General features: G+C 33.5%; 2 protein-coding genes across 2 annotated transcripts; both read left to right on the forward strand.

The window, feature by feature from the left end:
- The first annotated feature begins 1,173 nt into the window (after positions 1–1,173).
- Positions 1,174–1,780, forward strand: LOC111397730. The gene has a single exon (XM_023024722.1). It carries the CDS (start codon positions 1,210–1,212, stop codon positions 1,666–1,668), a length of 459 nt encoding a protein of 152 aa, XP_022880490.1. The 5' UTR covers positions 1,174–1,209; the 3' UTR covers positions 1,669–1,780.
- Positions 1,781–7,233: 5,453 nt separating this feature from the next.
- On the forward strand, positions 7,234–7,902 carry LOC111398082. The gene is made up of 3 exons (XM_023025037.1): positions 7,234–7,278; positions 7,369–7,470; positions 7,591–7,902. Exons 1-3 carry the CDS (start codon positions 7,234–7,236, stop codon positions 7,900–7,902), a joined length of 459 nt encoding a protein of 152 aa, XP_022880805.1.
- Positions 7,903–17,464: the final 9,562 nt, after the last annotated feature.

The following is a 17,464-nucleotide window of genomic DNA, read 5'->3' on the forward strand; positions in this document are numbered from 1 at the left end:
ATATGTACATCTTCATTTGTTTCAACCATCTTAAAGTAAACCTGAGCTTTCTTACACTCAGATGAAAATGACTACCTTCTTATCTGATCTCAGATACTATATATTCTCTTATCATAATGGGGTTTTTGTTTTTTTTTTTTCCTGGAAATTTTTAATTAACTTAATTAATTATTTGATTCGGCCTTTATAAGTTAGAAAATTATAGCTGAAAAAAATTAATTAAAACAAACAAAAATATCATGTAAAGCACTTGAGTGATTCCATTTGCTAAAATTATGCAGGAAGCATCGACTTGGGAATGAATTATTTGCTAGATATTTTGGAACCTCTTGAAAAATTGCTTTTGGATGTACAACAGTCCAAAAAGAGTAGATACACAAGGTATTTAACTTCTGTGTTGTTTCAACAAAGAATATGTACGCACTATTGGATAGGTTATTCTTATTAGATATTACCAAACAGTATTAGTGTAAGTTAATTATATTTTAGCATGTCCTCAGGATGTGAAAAAATTGTACATGCAGCAGGAGCACAATTAGAACTAGGCCAATTTTATGAAATAAAAAATGGTCTAAATATCATACCAATAGACCTAGTTTTTTAATACCATGGTCCAGATTCTGTGTTAGACTTTTGATGTAACATAAATTCGATCTACGTGAGATGAGAGCATATGTTGAAGACAAGATTTAAATGAAAGCACACAGACTCTCTCTAACGGCTTAAGTTTCAAAGAAAGTTAATAAATTAACTGATAAAACCGACGAAAATAACTGATGACTATTTCATGCGCATACTAAACATACTAATGAAATTCCATCTTAATCTGATTATTTATTTTTAACATTTTTTTAAAGTGTGGTTGCAAAGAAAAATATGAAATTCTACATGTCATCCATTGTGGTCCAGTTCTGAGCTAATGCTTGTATTTGTCTTTCCCTAAAAGTGCAAAAGCCAGTGAAAAATTGAAGCATTTCATGCACGTTCTGTTGTGTACGCATCTCTAACATTTTTAAAAGCAAATACTACCCCAACAAACTCTCTCTCATGTCTGGATAAAGAATAAAGGTAATTATAAATTGAATTTAGCGTAAAACTAACTATTTAAATTTTACGACATGCAACATTATAAATAGAATGTACACATCGAAGCACAAACATCCGGTGCACAGTGCAAAACCTAGATATAATTGCCAAGCCCGAGGCGAAATGGAGTCTAACCGAAAGCGCAGAGGTTTCATCAAAGCAAAGATGATTATGTCTTTGTATCAAACCAAGAAGAAGACTCCGCCCCCAGAACAAGTTTATTCTCAGCAGATGCATCAAATTAAGCAGAAGGCTCCGCCCTTGGCTGCCCCCGTGGGTTTCGTAGTCAACCAAGAACAAATATTTCCCCAGCAGATTCATCAAACAAAACAGGATGCAGGCTTCATCATGAACCAAGAGCAAGTTTTTCCTCAACAGACGCAGAAAGTTTCGATTGTTGTGCATGAAAAAGGTCGGGATTCGCATGGAAAGTTGGATAATTTTTATTGCATGGCTGGAGATGAATGCATTGATGCAAAGGCTGCAAGCTATATTTCAAGTGTTCAAGAGAGATTTAGGGTTGAACATGTCAATTCTGAACGTGAAATGTTTGAAGACATATATACCAGTAAAAACATTTAGAAATAGTATTAATCTTTGCTGCATTTATATCATTATTGCTAGCTGAATGAAATTATCATGTTGTGATGAATGAGATGTTGGTAAATAGTGTAGATATTTGCTGTTTGTAATATTTGAAACTTGAAAATTATCTATGTTTTAGTATAAATTATAATTAATATTACTAGGCAGAGAATATTATGGTGGATAAAGGTGGAAAATAATTTTTGAATTTTCTTTCAAAAGAATATCACACACTATCTGTTTCTTTTGTTTTTGGTCTAAATACACCTTTGACCTCCGTATTATGTTATATGGTTCATACTACTATTACTATCTTCTGAATAAAAAATTGAGTACTATCTACATTAATCCACCGTAACACCATCCACCTAATACTAATCCTTAAAATTTTATATCCAAAATCTTTATATGGCTAACTTGGTGCACAATACGTACCCTAACTTCACATATAATGTTACATCCCACTCTTTTATAGTCAAAATCAAGGAATTATTTAGTCAAAATCAAATAAGGACTTAAGTTGAACAAATAATTTTATGGGACTTAATTTGTAAATACTAATACTTAAGAGCACAAAAATGATACCAAATAAGAATTCAGGGATTAAATTTTCTATTAATATAATTAAAGGACTAGAGGTTATATGTTATGAAGAGTGGAGCTTGACTTGCAATTATGTAATAGTCATCCACTTGACCACTTAAAGGATAAGTGACCCATTTAATTTTCTTATTTTGGGAAGAAAAAATAACACATAGATAGCGGAGGAGGAGGAGAAGAAGAAGAAGAAGAAGAAGAAGAAGAAGAAGAAGAAGAAGAAGAAGAAGAAGTAGTGGGTTTTCAAATTTGAATTCTCCATTTCTTTAATTTCTCCATTGATTTAGAGAGGCAGATGTAAGCAGGTTAAATTATCTTTTTGAGTTTATAAAAATTTTCTCAAATTTAATGTTAGCAAAAATTAATGATTGTTGATATATGTTTGAAGCATTAAAAACAACAATAATATTAGTGTTGAAAGGAAGGAAATGTGAAATGAGTTTGTAAATTAGAGTTTCAATCATTGAATTATTGTGTTTAGATAATATAAAACACTTGATTTATGAGGAATTAGTGTTAAAAGGATTTTAGGTTAGATTTTGGTATTTATAATAAATTTTTGAGGAAAATTCATGTGTAGGTGCTATTTTTGAAATTAATCCCAAAAAGTGCTATTTCTGTCAATGGATTCGGTGACACTTTTCAATAACTAGCGATTGGTGCCAGATTTCAATACTGTGGAATTTAAGTGCTGTTTTTGTCCCCAATGTGTTTTCTCATATTTTATATTTTTGAATGAGCTAAATGATAAATATTGGAGTCTAGGTACTGAATTAAATCATAGATGGGGGTCGTATGTGTATACGGTAGTGATTTTAGGAAAGTATTGAATAATATAATGGATTTTATTATGTGGGATGATTGGTTACTAATAATCAAAGTGCAAATAAGTTAGGGAAATAGAGATGCAAGAATAAATATAGAAGTTAAGGAATTACGCGGTGGATTTATATTAATTTAATGGTCATGTTTTAATTTGAGTAATTAGAACATTATTTCAAGTGGTGACGTGAAAGCTTGGAAAGTCTCTTCAATTCAATCAGATGTTTATCAATAGGTCTGTGAGTGGAAAAACTTATATAGTTTTTAAAAATTTAAAATATTAATAATACTATTATATTTTGTGCAATTATGTTAATTTCTTGTACAATTACATGATTATTATGAAAGGTTCTTTCATTATGATATATGTGAAATCTTTAAGGTTATAAATGGATTACCTATGAACTGGAATGTGACATGTGATTTTGAAATCGACCAAAAAAGTACCCGTAATAATGTATTTCTTCTAGTTCACAAAGGAACCTTGGCCGTGTTCTATCCTACATGGAGGGGTCTTGACCGAACATTGGTCTTGACTGTATACATATAGTTCACAGAGGGGTCTAGACCGTATTCTAGAATTGATTACCAGAGGTCTTGAGACTACTTTTCTTCATGGTTGGGGCCAAGAGCTTGTGATGAAAGTATTTAGCCCGAGGGGCGGATTACAGATGTTAGTTAGAGGGTACGTTTTTGGTGAATTACATGTAATGTGATGAGATGATGACATGGATTTGAGTTGATAATTATATCATGACTATAAGATGATATTTTTCAGCATTACGAGGTGTCTCACATCTTGATTAGTATTATTATTATTATATGTTAGACTTTGAACGGTTAAATGACGTACACCCAATTTTCGATAAAATTGCGTAAATGAGAAAGTATAATTATTTTTGAATTTTCCACTCACTGAGTCATCAACTCATATTTTTTTCACGTTTTTCTTACTAGGTAGCAATTGAATTTGGGGAGCTTTGAAGAGCTTGTTGATTTAGGAGTCATCAGCACATGACCATTTTAGATTATTTATGTTCATCGAGCTAAGTATATAAAAAAATTAATTTGCGCCCATTACATTATATTTTCATTAACATTTGATTTGGCGCATATTTTGTACAAAGTCATAGTCAGTTTTGGTGGCAGGTCAGGCATTTAGTCAGTATCTATCATCGGCACAAGTCATGTTCTCGGTCAATTCGGGTGATTCGGATCGGGTTGTGTGATATAATACACTAGATTATACTTGACATGATTACAAAAGAAAATTGACATCACCAATTTGAGTGGGCTCATTAGGTGCTTATGCAAGAGAAAAAAAAGTATTCCCTTGGTACCAAAGTAGCCCCTCAAAAGATGTTAGGACCTTTAGTGCACACACATAGTGCAAACATCCTTTTGGCAAAATTATAAATAAGAATAGTAAGAGTAATAATAGTAGTCATATGAAAAATATGGATAATAATATGTACCGACTTTGAATGTGTTATTAAAATTAATGCTTGATTTTGAGTGAATTTACAAATTAATTTATAAATTATAGCCAAACACATGGTTACAATAGCCCCTATTTGATCCCCATTTTTGGGGTAAAATGTATCATGGAATAGTGATTTTTTGGAAAAATGTGTGGTTAAAAAAGTAAATAAAATTTTAGGTTTGCATGTAAAATTATTTTATAAAAGAATGTGTAGTTGAAAATGAGTTTTGAAAAAAATGTATTTAAAAAAAAAAAAAAAAGTCCTCAAACAAGGGCATAGTTAAGGGAAGGTCTCATCATTGACAAGTATATACCTAAATCATGAATTATTTATTTTTAGAAATTTATTACTATGTTAGTACAACCTCAAATTCTAATAATATTAGTGTGTATACTCATAGACAAACAAGGGAAGATCCATGATTGATCAATAGTGGGGTTTGCATAAATTTTAAGAAAACTTCAATAATACAAGAAAAACAAAAAGACAAAAAGTCGGCATACTGAGCATTACCCATTACACATATTTAATGCAATATAATCAATCGATTCCTTAATTAAGCGTATGCATTGAGAAAAGTAATAAAGTAAATTTTCAAATCCAAATATCATCTCACAGAAACTAAATATTTACTATCAAATTTTATTTAAGGGAAAATTTCATATCTCAAACAATAAGTATTGCCAATTTTATATTGAAGATATGAAGATTAATGTTTCAAATCTCAAAGACTCTTTTATATACATAAGGGGAGAGAGATAGAGAGAGATCAATCCATTACAAATCAATCCCTAAAATCAAGCTTTGGTTTCCTTTTATGATTGGACTCCTATGATTAGAAACTGTCATCCCTAAAAACAACACCATTATTCACGTAGCAGGTTGCAAAACATTTACCCAGAATATGTCTGTCTCCATTCCATTCTGGTGTCTCTAATGTCGTCGACCAATTTATGTCGGAGTGTATGAAATTGTCACAAAGCCCAAGAAGACAGTGCCCCATTTATGTTGTAGATCTATCGAAGTGGAGGTTAATAATTGTTTATTTGTTTCTATTTCTATAATTATTCGAAGTCACACAATGGTGCAAGAAAAGTTCATTTCTGTAATTTCTGTATCTCATGCTCACTGTGATCCACAATTGTGTGACTTTCTGTCTCTTTTGGGAAAGTAAATAATGTTGTATGTTGACACGTGTTTAAAAAATGATTCAGACCTCCAACATATCATTGTGGCCTGCAATATTGAGCTGTAACCTAAATGCTGCATAACTTGTGATAACCATAACCCGAAAATTGAATTTTTCTTCTCAAACTGTACAGGAATGGATTACGTGCATGTGTGCTTGTTACATGGATCACTGGTATTGTTGCTTCTGGTTGATTGCAATTGTAGCTATACAAAGCTAGTAAATAGTGTTGCGAATGAGTTCGATATGGATCAATGGAAGATGGTGGTCATATTGAAGTATGCATTGAGCAATGTGCTCCCCAAGTGTTAAAAAAGAGTGATAGTAATATGAATTCATACTTGGTGCTAGAAGGCAAGCATTGTGACCCTTCAAAATATCCCATAACCGTTGAGGTCACAGTCGTAGAGGGCTAGGAACAAACATTCGAGCTTCTAGCTGATGTACGTTCTTGTGAAGATATGTTTTCATTAGTTGATTATATCATCTGACATATGTGAGGCAGCAATAAAACATGTAAGTCACAGATGCGAGAGTGATGTGGCAGTTGGAATTGGAAAGATATTCCGTAATAAGGAGATACTCAAAATGAGCTTGGCATTCTATGCAATACAAATATGTTTGAACATATGGTCATTTATCCAGACAAGAGGAATATCTTGTAAGGCATTCCTGAGAGGAGTGTAATTGGAAATGTAAATTATCCAAAATGGGTGCAACAGATATGTTTAAGATAAGATGGATGACTGATGGTCATACATGTGCTGCAAATATAGTATTGGGGTTGGATAAGCAAGTGTCAGCATTAGTTGTGTCCACATGCATCAAATACAAGTATACTTCGTCACGGACAAGGTACACTCAAATGATATACGCAACAACATGTTACATAATTATGAGGTTTCATTAAATTATGTTAAGGCTTGGAGGTCTTGAGAGAAAATGTTGAAACGGAGTCTTTCATGAAGATACCAAACTTTTTTTATATGTCACGTCAAATGAATCACTGTACGGTCACATGATTGGAGCTTAACAGTCACAATAGGTTAAAATACTGCTTCATGGCATTAGGTGCATCAATTAGAGGATGAGAGCGTTGTAAACCTGTGATTGTAGTTGATGTCACGTATTTGAATGGATATCATGGTGGCACACTATTCACGACATGTACATAGGACACAAATAATAGTATATTCATTCTTGCATTTGGAATTGGAAACAACGAGAACAACAAATCACGGACATGGTTCTTTGAACAATTGAAGAAGGCGTGGACTGTATTTTGTATCAAATCGCCACAATAGTATTAAGAATGCAATTGAAAAGGTGTATCCAAGGACATATCATGGGATTTCCTCATATTATCTATTACAGAACCTGAAGTCGTATTTTGGCGAATTGGATCACAATATAACACAAGCATTCAATTCGGCAATTCGTGCCTACACCCTAGTAGAATTCAAATATAACATGCGGCAGCTTGAGTCAATTAATCCAAAGATTACAGCCTACCTGGTCATTGTCGGTTGAAAATCACATTAACATACATGCTTTTATGTCGCAAATGATGTTTATATCATTGATGTTCTTCATGTTTGCTTGTAGGTCGAAGTAAACCCGGCCACCACATATGGTACTTTCACGAAGTTATCAAGCAATTATGAGAAAATTTTGAAGAATATGAGTAATGATTTGAGAAATTTCACGGTAACGTTTGTATCTGTGACCTGTATTTCACGAGTATAACTTTTGCTCTAGTTTGAAATGGTTGACAATGTTATATTAACTGTTACTTGACATACACCAGTTTTATGTCACTATGTGCAGGTATCTCTTATAAATCAAACCATTTTTTTTTCTATTCGTGGTGACTGCTCGTCATTTATTGTTGATATGAAACAACGTACATACATATGCAGGACATTTCAAGTAGATCAATTACCCTACCCACACACTGTGGCTATTATTGTAACGACAAAGATGGATCCATATGATTATTGTTCATATTTCTACACGAGAGATGCATACATTAATGCATATCAACATACAGTATTTCCAGTTGGAAATCTCAATGAGTGGACAGTGCCTGATAAAGTTCTAGATGTAGTTGTGCTGGCACCCAACAAAAAAAGTACATGAAGGCCATCTGAAAAGAGGAAGAGATCGTCCTGTAAAGGGAAAATCACATCAAGCGTAGATGTTGTGGTTGAAATGTCACAATCGCAAGACATGTAGTAGTTTGATTCCATAAGTCAAAATTAGTCGAAGTTGTAGCACCCAAATTAGTATATGGGAAAATTCCATATAGTTTATGACAATGAAATTGTGATTTGCAGTGGAAAATAGTCATTTGTAACTTCAATATAACTGACTTCTTTGATATAAAAAATAGTAACCACAAAAAACAAATGTCACATATTCTTGCGACAAAATTGTGACCATGAAGAAGTAGATGTGGCATTGAAATTATAATATGTCACTGCAATTGTGATTTCAAACACTTAAAAGTTGACCAATGCATATTTGTAGGATGTATTTTTTTATATGCATTTGTAACCTGTGTTGTGATATGCATTGGTGACCTTACTAGGTGATGTGTGTGACCTTGTTGCAAAATGCATTTGTGACATGTATTATGATGTGTAATTGTGCTCATGCATAGATTTGTCTGTGACTTTGTATGCATTTGTGATTCAAATAAAGTATACATTTGACCTATTTATATTGTCTATGACCTGCATTAAAGTGTAAAATCATGCTTCCATTCGAAAATTATTCATCTAGAATAAACACCATCTAATTGAAACCTGCTTCATACCTACATATAATACTGCATATGTGACCTCACCATAAATATATGTGACATTTAAAATTCTACTTAAACATGAAACATCAAAAGTATTTATCTAAAAAACAAAAAAAAAAAAAACAAAAATTATGAATGGTCCCTTCCATTCCAAAAGTGGCATCAATGATCAGAACTTTTTTTTTTCTTAATTTCATTCAATGACTATACTCCCTCAACCTTTTCCTTTCCCCCTTTAATAGCCTCTTGATGGCACAGTGTTTGTACAGCTATGCAGCTATATCAAACTTAGCTCTGGCAGTACCAAACTCTTTTGGCATGGACTTCAAGTCATCATTAAAAATGTACTCAGCATATTTGGTAACGAATATGCCTCAGTTGTAGCTGGAAAAAGTTTATTAAGTTTGTTAGCTTTCGTAGCAACACGGAGGTCACATTTATGATATTTATGTATGTATTTAATTTGTCAGAATGTGAGTTGATTGTTAGAACCATGCCCATTCTGCTGTTGTGGAACATCGTAACCAAGCACAATCCTCAACTGTATGGAATCACCTTCATCATTAGCTGAATCTTTGGTCCATAATCCAATTGCTCTCATCAAGTGAAGGATGATTCTAACATATGGTTCAATCTCAGCATGAACAAGTAAATCTGGGTAGGTCCTTTTATCTAAATTGAATATGCACATTGTACGTTCTTTTATGTCAAGATCATTAAATTTTTTCATGTGGGATAAAAAAAGATATTAATCAATATTCAATCATCCCTAGGTTAATTTAGTGCTAGAAAAATATTATCGAATGTACATACTTGTTTATTGGTTTGTAACCTCTATAAAACCAACTTTTAAATGCAGTAACATTAGCATAGTCAGAATATTGATTGTAGAAACGAAAGACTACAATATTATTCGAGCTCTTGCTCTGTTTCCCTTCGTTAGAAATGAATGGGGACTGTAATATCGCGTGGCTCTAGAAACCCGCTTCAATAGCAGTCCAGATGAGCGTGCTGATGTGGGAGATACTTGTCATTTAGTGAATTAGTAAATCCAATAGTTCATTTTTGACCAACAAATATGTAATCTAATACTTCGTATCTAACTGGTATTTTGGAACAATTCACCTTCTGATGGGCAACTTCCGAGTCCATCACTACACGGGATATTACAGTATCAATTTGTTCTTGTAATTGATCGGATTGAAGCATATCAGGCGTGTTACATACATTTGGAGTAGGTTCGGTGTAATAGATCCCCAAATCAAATGATGGCAGTTCTAAGTTCATTGAGTCGAAAGTTTGCACATCGGGGTACTTTTTCCCCTTTCCTTTCCTGTCAACAGATTCATCAACATTTTTTTCCTACACATGGCACAAACCTTAAAATTCAATAAGTGCATTATGAACTACGTAAAATGACATTGGAAATAGGATGAACATACTTCTTCTTGATTGGGTGCAAAGCTAGTGGTTTTTGATTCACCTATCTCTTTGAACCTGTTCAATATTTGATCCATTGAGCTAGTTACCATTGCGGTCATGAAATTAGATAGAAATTTAAGCTCTGACTTTATCCTCATGAGGTCTGTATTGATATTCTCCTCCGTACAAACAACAATATTGAGCTTGTGACTCCTATCAACCTTTATTGACAGAAATTGTGCCTTGACATCATCGATTTCCATAGACAACTTCATATTTTTCATTTAGAGCTTAGTAACTTCATGTTTCAAAAGCTACAAAATGGAAAGCATTTGACAACAAAGCTACTATGCGTAGAACGTAAGACATTATCGTACATGAGCGACATGTGACCATATATGCTGGACATGACGTGGAAACTATGACAAGTGACACAAAATAAATCACTATAGCTACACACATTTATATATGAATCATTTACACGAACTGCAGCACACAACGACTATGGAAATTAGAAACAAAGAATAAGAATCTGTGACTAGTTTACCACATTTGTGTTCCACTAAATGATCATGTAAACTATGACCTAATAACAGAACGAAGATTTAAGATAGATATATGAGTGTTGACTTAGAATTTTCATTCAATTTAAAAGTAGCACGTATGAAAATCACGAATATGGACATACATCGAATTCAACTGTACCTGTTGCATAGGGTAGAGACATATGAACGGATGGATCCTTTTCGTTCGGTGAATCACATACATCTTGTCCGGCTCTATCGGAGGGTACATGGGAGAATGGATAGAAAATGAAGTCCTTCATTGTCTCGGAGGTAGATCATCGTCATCGTCATCCTCTATATCACTCGAATGACCTAACCATCCATCAGTAATAATTAGAATGCGTGTCTTAGACTTCTTCATAGGTCGGTTGATCTTTAAACTTCTACTATGGCGTGATAGCGATGGTTGTTGTTGTCTGTTATATAAAACCCCATGCATATATGGCGGCACCATCTCCATCTCAGACGGATTGATGTCTTGAACTTGAAGCTACTACAACGAAATAAGGTAAAAGACCAGTCATATCTGAATGAATAAAGATTGCATAATGTAAAATGTGACTAGAAACGTATAACTGTAACCGGAATATGAGACTTATAACATTTGAATGAAAGCAATAAAATGTGAGAATAAATATGTGAAAGTGACAGTAGAGTGTGTTATTGACGGTAGAGTGAGAATAGTGGACAGTGACTATTTGGTGTAAGGTGTAACTCACCTGTGATCAAATTAAGTAAGACAATTAAGTGAAGACTTACATCAGGTGTAGGGAACACCTTCTCTTCAAGTTTTGCACCAAACGGTAGTTTATTGATCTCCAGTTCAATATACGTGGGTAACTACTTCCAATCCTAGAAGTGACAGTCCCATCATGCTGAAGAATAGACTCGTTGATCTAAATTTGAAATGCAATTAGAAATCCTTTGAGTCTGTAATGAGGATTTCAATTCCTCAATCCATCTTTCAGTGAGGTTATGGAAAGTTCAGGCAAATCTTTTACAAACGAAAACACCTTCACCATATCAAAGTCTTCAACAAGAGCAAACAAATAATTGTCAACAACCTTCTTGTACAAGGTTAAAAAAGGTATGATGTCATCAAATAAAGAATCCCAATTTTCACCACTTCATAATCTTCTTCATTTGTCGTACCAAGGAATATGTCCCTAACATCTTCATTTGTGACTAAGTTCAGGTGTCCAAAATATTTTTCCTGGATCTTGGAATGTGAATTTTGAAGACTTCTCCCCATGTCCTGACCATGGTATCTAAGAGCCATAACCAGATGAAACTCAAGCAACGAAAATCGTAAATACCTTCCACTTACCTTTCACCTCGGCTATGTACGTGTATATGTATATATAATTTGCTTGATCCTTCTATGCATGTGACTGTGAATGAGGGTTTAATTAGAACAAGACTAGGCATGCATCATTAAGGAAAAACCCATAATGGTGGAAATCAATCCTTGAAATTTGTGAAATGAGCAAGAATCTCTCCGTTATTCCTACTTTCATGCATTCACACTACATATTACTTATTTTTGGTCAATCAAGATTATGAAAAAAAAAAGCATATATCAAGAATTTTCTATATAAGTGTTTGACCAACAATTCAACCTTTCTTTAAAACAAAAAAAAATGTGGGAATTAGCATTTATAGTAAGTTTGCTACAAGGTCCTAGAATGTGGATTAACCCTCAAATGAGCCCATAAAATTTCAATTTTGATAATTAGACCCAAAAATTCAGGTGCGGGTATTACAATCTACCCTTCTAAAGATAAATTTCGTCCTCGAAATTGACATATTTAAATATATTTTACATATAATTTCATTTAACTTCCAAACTAACTCTTCACTCAGGTCCTCAAACAATTGGCTAATAATCAATAAGATCATTAGATTTTAATAATAGTGCACTTAAGTCCTAATTTTTAATCTCAGGACCAGTAATAAAAATTCGGTATATTACAACCTACCTCCCTTAAATTAAATTTTGTCCGTGAAATTTACCTTGGAACTCGTTGAAGAATTGTGGATAATTGGCTCGCATTTCCATTTCTCGCTTCCAAGTATTCTTCTACTAAGTGATGCTGCCATAACACTTTAATCAGTGGTATCTCTTTGTTGCAAAACTTTTGTACTTTCTGAAATACGATGTATATTAGTACTTCTTCGTAACATAGATTCAACTGAATATCTAATGATTGATGTCTCACCATATGAGTTGGGTCAGGGACATACTTTCTGAGCATTTACATGAAACACATCGTGTACAGGTGAAAGTTCTGGTGGTAAAGCTAACTGGAATGCAACATTTCCAATTTGCTTTAAAATTTTGAAAGGACCAATGCATCTTGGACTGAGCTTACCCCTCTAATCAAATTGTAGTACCCAAGTTTTTACATTTGGAATCATTATACATGTACCGTAAAATAATACTTTCATAAATAATGAAAAAACACATAATATTTTTTGAACATGAAAGGATTAAAATAATTTTTTAAAAAATACAACAAAAATCATTAAAATCTTTAACTACATAAATCGTTCTTTATTTTCAACCATGCTATTTTCAACCATGCAAGCACAATCTACCTCGCCTCGCCTCGAACTCGCCTTTTTTAGTTACCTATAAAGTATTTAACATATACATGTGAGAAATAAATATCAATAAATGAGTAAGAACGAATTTGCATCTCATATTTAATTATGGAAAATAATAACATACATATGGAGACACAATAATTTAAATCCGAACTTCGTGACTATAATTCTCATGCGTAGTGTTATTAAACTCCGGTCCATTGAATTTACACGTATAGGACCCTTATCATAATCATAACTTGTATTTCTGTATCATCATATTCATAACATAAATTTTTGTAATTTAAATAATGAAAGAACAATTCATACACTTACCTTTTACTTGACATTTCAAAAATGATAGAAAAAGTGATTGTTGGAGGGGGATCCTTGAGTCGCGTGTCGAATTGTGTGATTGTGGAAATGGATGACTATATTTAATATGAAAAAAGACAAGAGAAAAGAGTAAAGGAATAGAGATAAAGTGATAGAGATAGAAAGGGATAGAGTATATAGTTGGTGAGGAATACTCCAATGTTGAGTTCAACTCCTATTTATCGTGCAAGCTCTTGGACCATGTGTAGAAAGATGAAAAAAAAGGGCTAGATGTTAGGCATAGTCAAAGCATAATTGATGCAATGTCTTGAAAGTTGTCAAATCAATACATTTAATCATGTAATCAAATCAATTGACTTAGCTTAAATCTTGATGTAAATAATGCATGTGGTTAAATCAATTACCTTTATTTATGTGGTCAAAGCAATTACTTTGCTTAAAATGTGGTGAATAATGCATATGGTCAAATAAATTATCTTTAATCATAGTTAATTGACATATTTATATATATTTATATTTTACATATAATTTTATTTAACTTCCAAATTAAATCTTCACTTAGGTCCTCAAACTATTGGCTAGTAATTAATAAGGTCCTTTAACTAGGTTAATAACCAATAAGGTCATTAGATTTTAATAATAGCGCACTTAAGTCCTAATTTTTAATCTAACGATTAGTAATAAAAATTCGGGATATTACAGTAATACTCACTTTTGAAGGCTACTTTTGATGATCAAGATAAGTGTAATATTTACATTTATCAAATATCCCCCAAAATTAAACCTTTGTTAGCCATTGAATCAAGCAAAATAGAAACTTAATTATACTGTAAACACTCGACTAGTATATGTAATTCAATGCTTCTAATATCTAAATCACAGTATTTAAACTAGTTAATGAAATCTAAGAATTAAAAGTTATTTCATATACTCCACATATCTTATATGCAACTTTTGAATGTGTGTGTTAATCATTCTCAATTCCACCTGCACTCCTTGAATCAAGTCACAAATTTCAACTTTGAAAGTTTCTTTCTCCAAACAATGTCAAATCCCATATAGGTTAATATAGTCTCTCATCACTCGTATTGCTCTTTTGGTGTTTCAATTTTCTCTCATGAAGGTGAGCTAAACAAAGTGATATAGGAATTATTTTCATCATGACCTCAACCATTCTCCAAATCTCTAATCGATGACCAAGACATAGTTGAAAAGAAGTAGCCTCTACAAACATTGGTGCATTTCAATTTTCTTTATGTTTTATTTTGTCCATTCTTTTATTTTTGGGATATTTCTGATTTTGGAAAGTAGTTTTCATTCTATAGTGTAGACATTTTTCTTCCCTAATAGATTATCACCTAAACGGTACTTTGTTGAAGATTTGCTTTACACTATAATGCAGTTAACTTTTTACTAAGTATTATGACTACTGAGTCTTTCACTTTTTTTAGGACAATGATCAGAATTGAAGAATAGTTAAGTACTGACGTTATTTGTTTTAGATGGATCTAATTCCCTCAAGTTTTTCTAAATTGGTTTTCATTATGGAACTAACTGAGTAATTAGTATAATAATGAATTATGAATTTTTTTAAAAATTCTAATGTAATTAATTTACGCGACTTGTTTTAAAGTTATCCACTAGTGCAATAAAAAATGAATTCATGCTCACTTTGTTCAAAAGTCATTTATAAAACAATGGAACTTGTTAGCCTTATCCAACAAAGCTCTAGTCAAAGCCATGTGGTGCACATGGTAGAAGAATGCATGCCCACGCCATCATTTTGATGACATGATAGTCTTAGTCGAACCCATGAGCATCCGAACCGATATGGATAGATCAAACCCATTAGCTATAGACGATCTCTGACTGCCAGATCGGATTGCCAGAGGCTTCCCAAAGAAGACTTTGTACAAGATCCTGCAGCAAGTGGGATGATGTGATAGGTCACTAAATAGGCTACTCCATTCAGCTAATAAGTCAAGTCTAGTCTTATATTGCAGGCCTAGAGCTACACAACCGCCGTTATACTTAATACAATATGGCCTAGGAATGATTGTTGACACCAATGACAGGAGAATCCAGTTGTAGGGATGAAGCCACGTGCACCTTCATCCGATAGTCGTAGGGATGAAGACACGTCCACCATCATCCAACAGTTCAACGAACTATTTTACTGAGTGGCCCAGGAAAACTCATTGTATTTTCCTTCTGAATATGGAAGTACCTTCACGATCCATCAATATGTTTGACAAGATCAACCCTTCACAAGAATAGTTTATTTCAACAGCCCCTGGAGCCTAGAAATAGGCTCGAGGAACACATGCAATCTCAAAGTCAAGCATCACCTAGAAATAGGCGAGAAATGAGGTATGAATAAAAGTGAAGAAACCAGGCACAGGACCTCCTAGCCTCCTCCTCCATATCAAGCGGAGTAAGATAAAGATTTTGATGGATTACAAAGATCGTGCAACCTGGATGATAATGAAGATAACGTGCCCTTCTCGCAACCGTTAAGAAAAGCTAGGGTACCCAGCCACACTATACCCCCAAAGATCCCAAATATGGGGAAAAGGCGGCCCAATGAAGTACCTCAACAACTACAAGAGCAAAAGAAAAGTTTTACCAATGATGAAGTGTCTAGTGTTCCACTTAACTTTGATTGGAACAATTGAGATATGATAAAGTAAAATATCGACTAGAAGTAAAAGAAGCTGGCTAGAACTTAAAAATGCATTCCTAAAATGGTATGTGGCTCGTAAAAAAGAAAAGACCCAATTCAATGCTTCGATAACATGATGCAACAGCCCAATGAAACGTCGAAAAGCTTCTTAGGACGCATCACGAATGAGATGATTTCTTACTTATAGGTCAAAGATGTGAAGACCCTATCTGCCTTGAGAGGAGATCTCAATATGAATGTTTTCGTTTGAAGAGATGTACCGAATGTCAATCGAACCACCTTGATCAGTTGTTGGAAATAATAAGTTGTGAGATAGTTAATGAGCAATTGATTGACTATCACAATAGGGTCTCCATAGAACACCCCCCCGCATAAAGAACGAGAGAAAAATGCCCCATTTCTCACTTGGTATACCATCAATGGAACAAATTTGGGCATGTAGCAAGGTAGAGAAAAGGGTCGAAGAAGTAAACATAGGACTAGACCCTACCGTTCTTATCACCAAAGTTCTCAATACAATACTAGGGACTACCCCTCCATGTCGTATCATCCCAGGAACAATCACACCCAAAACGGGCTATTCTCCCATACAGAATATGTAGGATAAGGGAAGAAAATAGACAGAAGCCACGAGACATAAAGATAGGGGAGAAGGCTCCAATAGAAAGAAATGTCGAGCGTATAAGCGAAATAGACACCATCTTTAAAGGCCCTTATGTTGGGGGTAAGACTAGAAGTTCTCAAAGGAATCACTACACGAAAAATACCCTTTTGCAACAAGCAAAAGGCAACATTTATTGATTAAATGTTGCTATATGTGTCTACCGCAACATTTTTATTAGTAAATGTTGCAAAAAGTTAACATGATTGAGATTTGGCAATATTTTTTAGTGCATGTTGCTAATGTCACCTTTTTGCAACGTTTATTGAGTATTGCTAAAAAATTTAGCTTTTTGCAACGTTTATTGAGTGTTACAAAAAAAAATTAAAAAAAAAAATTTCGTAGCATTTCTAAAACGTTGCCAAAACAAACACTTTTTGCAACGTTTATTAAAATGTTGTTAATATAAGTTTTGTCTAATAAACGTTGTGAAAACTAGCTTCTTTTGCAGTGTTTATTTAAACATTGCAAACAGGAAATATGTTGACTTTTTGCAATGTTTATTAAATGTTGCTAATAAGGACTTTTGGCAATATGTAATAAACACATAGAATAACTCAAAACCATTCCTTCATCCTTCTCCGGCTCCTCCTCTGCCTCCGCCTCCGCCACCGCCATTCAACTTCGGGCTTCAACACAGT

The sequence above is a fragment of the Olea europaea genome, chromosome 7, assembly GCF_002742605.1.
Source record: "Olea europaea var. sylvestris chromosome 7, O_europaea_v1, whole genome shotgun sequence".
NCBI lineage: Eukaryota > Viridiplantae > Streptophyta > Magnoliopsida > Lamiales > Oleaceae > Olea > Olea europaea.

What these genes read in the sequence shown, in the direction of transcription:
- LOC111397730 (XM_023024722.1), top strand. Translation starts at nt 1,210, where the DNA reads ATGGAGTCTAACCGAAAGCGCAGAGGTTTCATCAAAGCAAAGATGATT.
- LOC111398082 (XM_023025037.1), top strand. Translation starts at nt 7,234, where the DNA reads ATGCGGCAGCTTGAGTCAATTAATCCAAAGATTACAGCCTACCTG. An exon ending in CAAAGATTACAGCCTACCTG is followed by an intron (nt 7,279 to 7,368) that starts GTCATTGTCGGT and finishes GTTTGCTTGTAG; the next exon opens with GTCGAAGTAAACCCGGCCAC. An exon ending in ATGATTTGAGAAATTTCACG is followed by an intron (nt 7,471 to 7,590) that starts GTAACGTTTGTA and finishes CACTATGTGCAG; the next exon opens with GTATCTCTTATAAATCAAAC.